The 12029-nt window shown below is 42.9% G+C and overlaps 1 protein-coding gene across 2 annotated transcripts in view; it reads right to left on the reverse strand.

Moving 5' to 3' along the window:
• Xpo6 (exportin 6) overlaps positions 1–12029 on the reverse strand; it is a 108460-nt gene that overhangs the window by 22834 nt on the left and 73597 nt on the right. The window contains exons 10-13 of one of the 2 annotated variants that reach the window (XM_050121563.1): positions 7945–8053; positions 6773–6862; positions 5596–5665; positions 1401–1560 (exon numbers count right to left, since the gene is read on the reverse strand). In XM_050121563.1, coding sequence (XP_049977520.1) covers positions 1401–1560; positions 5596–5665; positions 6773–6862; positions 7945–8053 — 429 coding nt within the window. Of the gene's footprint in view, positions 1–1400; positions 1561–5595; positions 5666–6772; positions 6866–7944; positions 8054–12029 lie in introns of both variants that reach the window. The other variant, XM_050121562.1, reaches the window with a different exon arrangement.

Genomic DNA, 12029 nt, shown 5'->3' on the forward strand with positions numbered 1-12029 from the left:
GACAAGGAGTAAAAAACTACTTGTAAAATTCTTAATACTACATACTACTACTATTAATTTTAACTTTGTTAAGATTTAAAACTCTTAGTTATCTTTCATTTTAAGCCAAGATGTAATTTTTTTCTTTTAAATTTGGTATGAGCTGGGTGCGGTGGATCTCTATGAATTAGAGGCCAGTCTGGTCTACATTCAGGCTACACAGTGCGACACTCTCTCAAGCAAAATAAATAAGAAATTTGGTATGCAAGTAACTCAGTTCTTGGGGACTGTTTCCTAGCATGTTACCAGTAATGAGACATCATACGAATTAGAACATCTTTTCATTACACACACCTACTCAGCTGGGACTCCAACACTAACAGGTCTAAAGTTCCCAATACTTCCCACCTGACTTTCAGTGTCTAAAATGTTTAGTGGGAGGACTGGGCATCTAAATGAGATGTTTCCCAGCAAACAGCTGCATTTCTCACCAGGGACCCAAACTCGAGCCAAGACTGGAGACTGCCCCATTTCTCAGGAGTTTAATTGGACTAGACAAACCATCAATAGCCTATACCTCTAATACCTGTGGCCTACATGACAAGAATTGAATTGAATTCTTCAATTTGATGCTGTTTTCTAGTGAAATCTTTCCCCCTTTCCCTCATGCATGAATATGTCTGTGCACATTCATAATTCATGTATGTGCATTATATATCAGTGTGGAGGACCAAAGGATGACCCTGGGCATTATTCCTCAGATACCTTCCACCTTTCTTTCCCCTTTCTTCCTTCCTGTCATCTTATTCTTTTTTTTTTTTTTTTTTTTTTTTTTTTGTGGATGGTGGGGGCGGGGGGCATGCAAGCCTCTCACTGAAGCCCACTGTCTGGCCAGCAGGCCCCAGGGATCAGCCTGTCTCTGCCTCCCCAAAGCTGAAATTACAAGTGTGTGTCACTGTGCCTGGGTTTTTTCCCCTGTTTTGTTTTGTTTTGTTTGTTTGTTTTGTTATGTTTTTAAATATTGGTTCTGAAGCTCAAACTCAGGTCACTCTTGCAAGGTATCTTCCCAGCCCCAGTAGGGCTTTTTTGATGTTTCTTTAACCTGTCAGGAAAGACATAGAGCTTGATTGTGCCTGGATTTTTCTGAGTCCAATACCAATTATACAGGTTGCCAATAAACTAACAGCTTGGCTTATTATTTTATTCATCATGTGTTTTATTCACCATACTAAGTACCTTATTCAATTCTTACAGTAAAACTACAAGAACCCTTTGCCACGGTTTTACAGATGGAGGTCTTAAAGCTCAGTACATCAAATGGCAATCTGCTCCATATTAACCTACACATGGCAAAACACAGAGCACACACAACATGCCACCCTTCCATAAAAAGGAGGGGCTGCAGGGCCCAGCCAGCCTACCTCTCCACGACTGTGAGAGCATCATTGAACCTTGCAGCAAACACATCCCCAGTGAAGTACTCAGCTAAACGGCCCACAGCCTGCAGCAGGGAGCTCAAGTCTCGCAGCGAGCAGTGCAAGCGCCGGCAGTCATTCTCCGCTGTGATGTTCAGCCTGTGTCCTGGAATACAACATCTCTTAGTTCTCCAGAGAAGAACAAACTTTAATTGTAATAAACAACCATTCCTAACAAGCCAAACAGAGCAAACTAATGCTTCAGGCAGTAAAAATCTTTAGTTGCTTTCCAGTACAGAACAGCACATCTGGGAACAGCCTCTCCCTATGACTTTACCCATGTTGTTCCAGGGACCCAAGGCAAGGACAAACAGCCTGGTATATCCCTGATTAGATTCCTTCTGACATTGGCAGTTATGACATTACCAACCTACACACAGGCCATGCAAATGGGTGATTCCAATAAGTGACATGCCCACCACAGTCCTATTTCCAGGGCAGAGCTGGTGCCCTCTGGGAGCTCTGCATTCCATCCCAGGATCTAGGCCAGTACAACAGGAAAAGACGGCCTAGGACTCGGGCACAGAGACAATCCCTGCTACTTTCTCACTGTACCATCGACCCTTCCAAGCTTGCCTCTTCAACCTTAAAAAGGGAAAGACACAATCACCTAATTCACTATAAGACGGAGTACATTAAAACCCTACAATCTGCAGGCATGGTTCAATTTTGTGATTATTATGGATCACAATGAGCTAAAAATTTTCTAAGGCCTGACGCTTTCTTACTTTTCAACATAAAACTAAACCTAGCAAGTATGATGTTAAGATGAATGACAAAACACCCTTGACTGGTCTTGTGGACCAGTCTCTTCACAGCCACTCACAGAACCAACGAGCATCAGGACTCAGTCTAGAGAAGGACCACGCTTATCACGCGTGGGAGATATCAAGTGGGGAAGCCATAGTTAAGACCCAGGTTTGGACACTTGCAAACCCACATTCCCTTAGCACTTTTCAAATCTGTGTCCTTCCAGAGTCACTCCAGGACTTCACCCTCTATCACCAAACCTCCTCCGCTGGTGTCTGCTCCACTACCATCTGTTGTCTTGCTATGAAGCCCTTTGGTGGAACTATGCCCAGCAGTTATCGTGGACACTAGGAAGAATGAGTCGTCTGCTGTGTGTCTGCACCTTTCTCCTAAACTCAGATCACCTAAGAACACCTCCATTCCCTGTTCCCTGAGGATCCTCAACACCAACCCTGTGAAGCACACCTGCATCTGTGTAGCCATGTGAATGGCACCTTGAATAGAAAACTGCCCAGACAGGCTGCATATGTGTTTTTCACTGTGGGTTTGAATAAAATGAAACTGCTGACAGCTGACTATTTTTGGACTGAATAAAACAAATTCTGTCTAATTCAGTCTAATACATGTCCCACCCAAGGTTCATGGCAGTCAGCACTGCAGCTGATCCTTTCCCAAGCCATCTGCAAGGCAGACAGACACAGAAGCACGAAGGATCCCAATTATGCTCTCCAGCTTTGTCCCACTCCTCTAGGAAATCTGCCCCTGGCCTCAGAAGTACACACAGCATGCAGGGGAAGGGAGGCCTGTGCACAGTGACACATGTTTTCTCTTACTTGGCCAAGGCTAGGTCATGGGCACACTTCCTCCCTGTCACTCCACAAAAATCAGCAAGCCTATCCCTTTACTGCCTCCAGATCCCTCACAGGAGCCACACCCAGTACACAGAACATTGAATGTCTTTGAGGTAGAACTTTTAAATGGAAATGCTACTACATACTGAATTAGACAAGCTTTTAAAGTCCTCTTTCCCTGCTAAACCAAGCTACCATGAAGCAGTCTAAAAAGCAGCTTCTTTGACCAAGAGGTGAAGGGGTAGAGGTATAAATATGAACATTTAAGGTATTCTACTCTGAGAGAATACACAAATCAGAAACCAACCTTCACTTAACAAGAGCTAGTTCCAGGGCAGGCACCAAAGCTACAGAGAAACTTTGTCTCGGAAAAAAAAAATCATAAATTGAAAGTTTTCTATCCTGTAAATGCAACAATCTCTTCAGCAAGAAAGCTTGTGTAGCTAAACCAAGAGTTGAGTTACTCAGAGCTCAGAGAAAATCTCAGTGAGGAACAAAAGAAGCCAAATAGAAAATAGGTATAAGGAGAACAGCCAAAAAGAAGGTCACCATCCACACACAGGAGAGACTGACAGCGAGGGCAGAAGCTGACCTGTCAGGGACATGAGATATACAGCAGCTGACACGGACATGTTTTGCTTTGTTTGTTTGTTTGTTTGTTTTACCAAGAAAGCATTAGCAGGAAATATAGCAGTAGCAAATATGCTAAGAAAACAGTGCCTGGCGGGAGTGTGTGTTGGGGGGCAGGGATGGGCAGCATCCCTGAGCTGCACAGTAACCTTACTGGTTTAGCTACAAAACACTCAAGTGTTGTAACTTGTCAAATGAAAAGGAAATTGTACCTGACTCCTCACCAGCCCTGCGACTGAAGAAGTAAAGACCCCACAAAGGGGAAAGCAGTAAAAGGCATGAGCTTCACAACCCACCAAGACTGACCAGCATAGCAGGGAGGTTACTTGAAGCAGCAAGCAGCCATGGGAACCAGAGAACAAACTGTTCAACATTTTTAATTTTTTAAATAACGTTTGCCCTGGAAACTTGGCTTCCAAGTCGCTAAGGCATTGAGGAATGCTTCACCATGGGCAAGAAAACTCCCTTTAAACCAAGAAATAATTATTTATCTGGTCTGAGAGGTTTTACCACTAGAATATGCACCAAGAATGAGATAACAGAAGTGTTCTTTTTTTTAAAAAAAAAAAATGCTGCAAGATCCCTGCGGCAGTAGGCAGCAGAAATGCTGTAGGTCCCAAATGGTGGTAGCGGGCCATGTGGTGGCAGACAGCAGGCTCTGGGAGCAGCCAGTCCCTCTCTCTCTCCTCCCTCTCCCTCCCTCCCTCCCTCCCTCCCTCCCTCCCCCCCCCCCCCCCTCCCTCTCTCTCTCTCTCTCTCTCTCTCTCTCTCTCTCCTCCCTTCCCCCTTCCCCCTCCATAACCCCCTGAATAAACAAACTTCAACCTCAAGGAGAGACCACCAGTTCTGGAACCATCCAGCATTTCACATCAAATGATCTTATTAGTGCAAACACACATATTCATTTTGTAAAGTGCCTTCTCAAAGTTTACATAAACTGTTCTTGTCCAGGCTACAGAGCCAGAGCCTGAACTTGAGGCATGCCAAGACTCATCACCCTCCTGGGGCCCAGGCTGCCAGGGCAGCCTCACAAAGAGGCCCTATGGAGGCCCTACCATGAATGGAAAGTTCACCCAGGAGGAAGCTGCCTTCTGGACAGACAAGAGGTCAGACCAGCCTGTAAAGAAATGCTGAAGAACAGTACACAGTGGGATAAACAGGGCAGGGTAGGGGCAAGGTGGGGTGATGCACGGACCTAAGGTCACTGGTGTCTTCACTTGGCAAAAATGAACATCAGTTTACGGCATCTTTCCATCATTCCCCATTATTCCATCTTGCTATTAGCACAAACTGGCTGGCTATGTGGCCCTGGATAAATCAACATCTCTGAAGAGCATTATCCTCTTCTGTAAAATAACAATAACTAGTAACAATGCTTCTATCTCAAAGTACAGAGGAGAAAAAGGAATGACAGAGTAAACAACACAGTGCCTGGCACGCAATGTGTGCTCTACAAAGAGGTTGTAATTATTATCCGCAGAGTAATAAGTGTTAACCCTCCACTCTAACCACGGACAGCAAAGGTCTTTGCAGCCAGCTGTGGGCAGAGCCTCCTGCAGACTGCTAACTGCAGGAGCACTCCAAAAATGAATGGAGCTGCTACCCTAGCTGCTTCACATCACAAGTCAGAGGAAGATACTGCCCTAGTGAAATCCCACAGCCATTATTTCTAACATACCCGCTGTTTTAAGGAATATAAGGAAACACTCTAGGGCTTTTTTAGTCCGAGCCCTGATTAGCTTTCCCCCACAGCTTCTTTGTAGTAGGAATTTCTAAAAAACTTCTATTTAGAAGTTGAAGAGATGGGAAGAGAAGCTGTACAAGGCAAATCACATTATTACAGCAGAGGTGGCAATAACTCAATAGTTCAGTCTTTTTAATGCTAAATTTGAAAGTAAAGACCAATTTACCTGATCCCGAAGTAACTACAAATTGTTGTAATCCCAAATAAACTTCTAAATTGTCCTGAAGAACTGGGAACTGAAAACAAAGAGACAAAGTTTAAAACAAAAATCATAAATACAAGTTTTGATACTATTTTTAACATTAAAGCGTTAAGTACCGAAGAGAAAGACAGGGTCACATACAGATGTTAAGCACAGTTCCCTTTCAGTGACCTCCCAAGACCTACAGATAAAACCGACTAGTGCCAAAACAATAAAGAAATCAAGGTCAGTTTGATTGCTTTAAAAGTCATAGCAGGGCTGGAGAGATGGCTCAGTGGTTAAGAGCACTAGCTGTTCTTCCAAAGGTCCTGAGTTCAATTCCCAGCAACCACATGGTGGCTCACAACCATCTGTAATAAGATCTGGTGCCCTCTTCTGGCCTGCAGGCATACATGCAGGCAGAACACTGTATAGATAATAAATAAAAAATTAAAAAAAAAAAGTCATAGCAAAAGATTCTGGGACATAACTAGTACTGTCTTAACAAGACCTACGACTTTAAGAGCCAGGTCTTCCATCAAATCTCAGACGGTCCTGACCTTGAAAAAAATATCAAATATGTCTTATTAATGTTCATGGCAAAGAGAAAAACAGACCCAGGTATGGGACTATCAGTTTCCCCTGCTCATTTAGCAGACAGACCTTCTGCCTTTCTTTCCTAGGCTACTATACTCACCCTTAAGATAAGAGTTAGCTGGCAGAGGTGGTGCACACCTTTAACGCTATCACTTGGGAGGCAGAGGCAGATAGATTTCAGTGAGTTCAAGCCTAGCCTGGTCTACAGAGCAAATTCCAGAACAGCCAGGGCTACACAAAAAAAATCCTGCGCGGGGGGGCGCGGGGGGCGGGGGGGGCGGCACACACTTAAACTTGCCTAAGAAAGGCAGGTAGCAAAGTGACCTGTCAATTCCTGTGACAGAATGCCAAGTAGTGGCTTGCAGTAAGCTGACCCCAGTAACCTGTCTTGCCTTTAACAGACACACACACACATGAATGAACACACACATGAGCATAAGTAAAAATAATGTATAGATACAGAACAAGGGAAATGAAAAAGATGGACAGACCGATAAGTACAAAAGCTATGTTCCAAAACAAAAGCCAAGAACAAATTAGACTTCCCCTTCAAATGGTGAGTTACCAGAGTTGAGAAGGCATGTGTAGGAAGGAGCTCCATCACTTTGGCCACTACCTCCAGGCTCTGGCGTAAGTACCGCTGCCACTCCGTCTGCTGCTGTGGTGAAGAAACAAAGGTGTCAGCTCTCCCAGACAGGCAGGTAGGTCCCTGTTCTCTTTATTACCAGCCTCCCTTTAGCCTTAAGTCTATTCTCAGATGTTAACTTTAGAGAAAATAGGAAATAGTGAAACCAGGAATTTGGAACTTTGAAAGGGCCCAGTTATTTATTTTTTTAAAATATTATTTCATTTCCTAACAAGAACAATTCACTTTTCCTCCCAGGATCATAGAATTCAGAAACAATGTGAAAAGTTTGGGTGACTTTTCTATTATCCCATTGATAGGTAGCAGTCATTTCTTTATATATACCTGACTCAATTATCACCATTCAAGGCATGGCTCATAGGCAGTATCAGTGTCCCCAGGGACCAGTCATTAACATAAAACTCTGGTCCCAGAATCAGGATGCATTTCAACACGTTGTTAGAGATTCTTAGAAGAGCTAACATGAGGAATCCCGCCTCAGTCAGTCAGTAGCACAACTCACCCTTCCATACTGTATTGCCTCAAGTAACTGTCAACATAAGTCAGCAAAACAGGCCATTTCTGTTATGGAGATGAGGGAATCATGGCTCAGAAAACCTCAAAACTACATCTCTGTGCCCAAAGCTGCAGAGATTCAAAGGAAAGCCACCTGGTTCTAAGTTAGTGTGCTTTTTCTTATCCTAAGAATCTACTCTCAAGGTCAGGATCATGCCACCAGTCACTCTAACTTTGAGTATGATATTAATATTAGAAAAATTTCAAGTGTTTGATAGAAGGAAAGATACGCTAAAGTTGTGTCGTAAGAATATTTTCTTATTAATGTTGTGCAGACCAGCACAAGATTCAGTTTAAAAAACTGAATCAGCCTATGGCATATGCCTTACATAGACTATCATCCCAGCCTTCTCATTTAAATACCTCCTGAACTATTCCCACCAAACCCCAGCTAGGTAGACAGTCAGTACTCCTTACAGCATTCCCCATGCACACCTGGTCTCTCTGTATTCCTAGTCTGTAGAGGTAAAATGCCTGTAAAACATTTTCAGAAGCAATGAGATAAGGTAAACCAACAGGAGAGAAGTGCCTCTTACATCATCATCCAGAGTTTCATCATCCAACTCCTCCAGTTGGGCCTGGTTGTATCTAAACTGGATTCGATTCAATACCTCTGTGAGCAAGAGGACCAGGGCATCTTCGTACCTAGGGAGGAGGGAAGAGCCAACATCAAGGGAAAGCATGCTTTCAGAGGCCTGCTGGACTGGAGAAACAGTACTTGCTGTGGACACACCTCAACCCTGGTGCTGTTTCTGAGTTGGCATGGGCGTAAATGAGAGAAGTGGTACTTGACTACTTACATCACACATCTTTGATGGTCTCTCTTCTACAGTTAAGAGTTCTTGTGGTTATTGCTTGCATGGAATAATTTTCCATCCTTTGACTTTCAACCTCTCCTTATTTGAATCTAAAGTGAGTTTCTTAGTAACTGAATCATAAATTTTCAAATCCATTCTGCCCATCTCTGCCTTTTAACAACTGAATCTAATCCACTATAGTTAATATAATTATCAATAAAGTAAGTCTGATTTCTGCCATTTTTTTTCAATCAATACCTTCTTTTGTATCAAATACATATTTCTAGGGCAATATTTTAAGTCCCTTACTACATATTTTTGAGTTTTTTTTTTTTAAATAATTTCCCTGGGAACTACTAGTCCTGTATTTGAGTATCAACAAATAACACCTTTTCTGTTGTTTTCGAGACAGGGTTTTCCCATGTAGAACTGAAGACCAGGCTGGCTTTGAACTCAAGAGAGCCACTTGCCTCTGCATCTGAGTGCTGGGATTAAAGGTGTGCACCACATCCAGGTTAACACTTTTAATAGCTGTAAGAGGTAAAGTGTGAGAAAACTAAAATTAAATTGCTCAAGATCAATAAGAAGGCTATTTTGAAGTCAGGGCTCCCTAACTCAAGCCTCATGTTCTCTCTACACATAAACTACCAGTGGCTTTAAGTCAAACCTAAAACTCAACCTTCAATTAATTTTAAGATCACTCAGAAACTAAAGGGAAAATTTAAAGGGCCTTGGGGAAATCCTGACCCTCTGGTTTGTATCTAAAAGTAATTTATTGAAGAAATACCTCAAGCCCCACATGTGGCTACTTTCCACAATAATAACTTAGCAAAGAAGATACCAAGTCATTATAGAATACTTGGTATCGCGTGGGGGGGGGGGACAAACAAAAAAACAAAAACAAAAAATGATTGTTTTTAAGAAAAGATTATGCACCTAAATGCTTCCTCTCCTGAAAACCTAAGACCAGTTAAACTGTGGTTCCCACTTGTCAGTATGTGGGTGGGGCTGAGGCTCAACAAAGCACAGGGATCCTGAGACTATTGGACTCGCTGCTGGGATGCTAAAGGAAGACTGTAAGGTAAAAAGAAGGGTGAAGGGTTCATCCTTCCTGTAGGTTTGCTCTCTGACAATGCTGCCCAGCAACAGTATCCCACGCCCCCACCCCAACTTCATTCTACATTCCCAGCACCTGTCTCACAAGCATTCGCAGGGAGTCAAGAGCTCCTGAAGGAACACTTGAATACCAGCTTCCCAGGCCTCCTCAGAGCTCCTGCAACAAGAGGTGAGGCTGCATCTTTAAAATCCTGAGTCCTCACCAACTACATGGAACTTAATTAACCCAGTGATCCCCTTTCACTGCCCCTGACTTAGTGGTGGAGCTGCTTCATGTAGTTATCAACTGTGTTGCCTTCCTCACCTTCCTAGCCTTCTAACACCTATTTAATCAGCCATCTACATTGGAGTCTTGGTTAAAATACTTGTGGTTTCTGTTTTCGGAGTAGTACCCCAACCATTTTGCTACCTAATCCAAGAGAGCCAAACTTGAAAGAGTCAAACCAAGGTCAACTGTAGTCCATCTAGTCCAAGCATTGCCAGCCATAAAATGAATCTCTGTAGAGACAGTCTACAGACGTCTAGCAATCCTGAGCTATCACATTTCAGTTAGGTGGGTACAACAGCTCATTTCCTACCTGTGGGTACACACTGCCCCTTCTCCACAAGACTGAACCATTGTTTTCAAGTGATTTAACAACATAGCAAACACAGGCCTAGAATAGAATAGAAACTGAGTATGGCACAGGAAAGAAAACTGGCTGGGGAAATTATTAATAAAATTGACATGTGTGGGGAAAATCACACTTAAGTGGATGTCCCAGGAAGATAATCAACACTCAGGCCTGGAGCACATTACCTCCCATTTACCTGTGACATAACCCATAAGGCTATACGCGTTTTGCTATAAATTGCTATATAAGATCAAAACACTCTTACAAAAAGAAAATCCCTTTCAGACTAAAGCACAGATAGATTTTGGCACTGCTAAATAAACCCAATCAGGAACTGTGCTAAAGGCACACAAGTATCCAATCTCCCAAAGTGTGTGGCAGGCATGGAAGAGGTGTATGGACATGATAGACACCCTAGCTGCTTGTCTATACCTATTAATGGCCTCCATTCCTACCTTGACACAAAGACAGTAAAGAATATTACTAGCTCAGGTATACCAGCTCATTTTCATATCAACTCGACAGGCTACAGTCATTGAGAGAGAGAATATTAACTGAGAAAATGCCCCCACCAGATTGGCCTGTGGGGAAAGTCTATGGGTATTTTCTTTTTAAAAAAAAAATTATTTATTAAAGATTTCTGCCTCCTCCCCGCCACTGCCTCCCATTTCCCTCCCCCTCCCCCAATCAAGTCCCCCTCCCTCATCAGCCCAAAGAGCAATCAGGGTTCCCTGCCCTGTGGGAAGTCCAAGGACCACCCACCTCCATCCAGGTCTAGTAAGGTGAGCATCCAAACTGCCTAGGCTCCCACAAAGCCAGTACGTGCAGTAGGATCAAAATATGGGTATTTTCTTAATTAGTGATTGATGTAGAAGAGCCCAGCTCACTGTGGGTGGTCATGGGGTGTATAAGCAAGTCATGAGAACAAGCCAACAAGCAGCATTTCCCCATGATGTCTGCATCAGCTCCTGCCCTGACTTCCCTCAGTGATGGGATGTTATGTGGAGCTGTAAGCTGAAATAAAGTTTTCCCTCCAAGTTGGTTCTGGTCATGGTTTTTTATTAGCAAGAGAAACCTAAGGCAGTAGGGTTTCGAAAAAGTAGCTTTGGTCCAATCTCTCCACTTCTTATTTCACTGCCTGAGTCCGACATGTGGTGTCTGTGTAATCCTTCTTACTGCCTTTCCCATGAGAGAGACGACCAGTAGATCCCCATGTCAAGTTGACCAGTAGTCACTAGTGTTATCCAAATGATCCTCTATGAGGTTCTTCAGATGAAAGGTGCTGAACTGTGTCTCTCTTCACCCTCACATGTAAAAAGAACTACCCTCAATGTAACTGTGTTTGGGGCCAGGGGTAAGAAAGGATGAGTTGATATCTTAACCCAGTAGCACTGCTGCCCTCCTAAGAACAGACAGGGTCCTTTATCTCTGTCTCTCACACGCATACCTGATACCTGAGAAGACCAAAAAGTTCGGAACCCCCAGAACTGAAGTTACAGATAGTTGTGAGCCAACCATGAGTGCTGGGAATCAAACTCAGAGCAGTCGGTGCACTGAACTGCCAAGCTATTTCTTCATCTCCTTAAAAAACTTAAAAGAACCAAAAATCATACAACTACATCCAGATAACAAAAGTGAACTGGAAAACACTAACAAGGATATATGAAAAAAAAAAAACTCCAAATTGGAAATTAAATAGAGATTTAAAGTGAAATTTGATAATAATTTAAATGGCATGGCATATATTAACCTCTGATAAAGCTGAAGTAGTGCTCAGGGGTAAATTTATAACATTAAATGTACATATACTGAGCTGGGGATATGGCCCAATTAAGAGACCTTGCTGCTCTTGTATAGGACCTAGGTTCAGTTACCAACATCCACATGGTAACTAACAACTGTCTGTAACTTCAGTTCCAAAATATGATGCTTTTCTGGCCTCTCTGGGCACCAGCACAGGCTGACAATAATACACACAAAATAAAAACCTTTAAAACAAAGTGTATGTGTATAAATGGAGAAAAACCCTACTAGACAAAAACTTAGCTACACAAAACTAGGCAAGTTAAAGCAGCTAGAAAATAGGTGCCCAAT

The sequence above is a fragment of the Alexandromys fortis genome, unplaced genomic scaffold (genome assembly GCF_014885135.2).
Source record: "Alexandromys fortis isolate MF-2015 unplaced genomic scaffold, M_Fortis_MF-2015_v1.1 scaffold_199, whole genome shotgun sequence".
In the NCBI taxonomy this organism is placed as follows: Eukaryota; Metazoa; Chordata; class Mammalia; order Rodentia; family Cricetidae; genus Alexandromys; species Alexandromys fortis.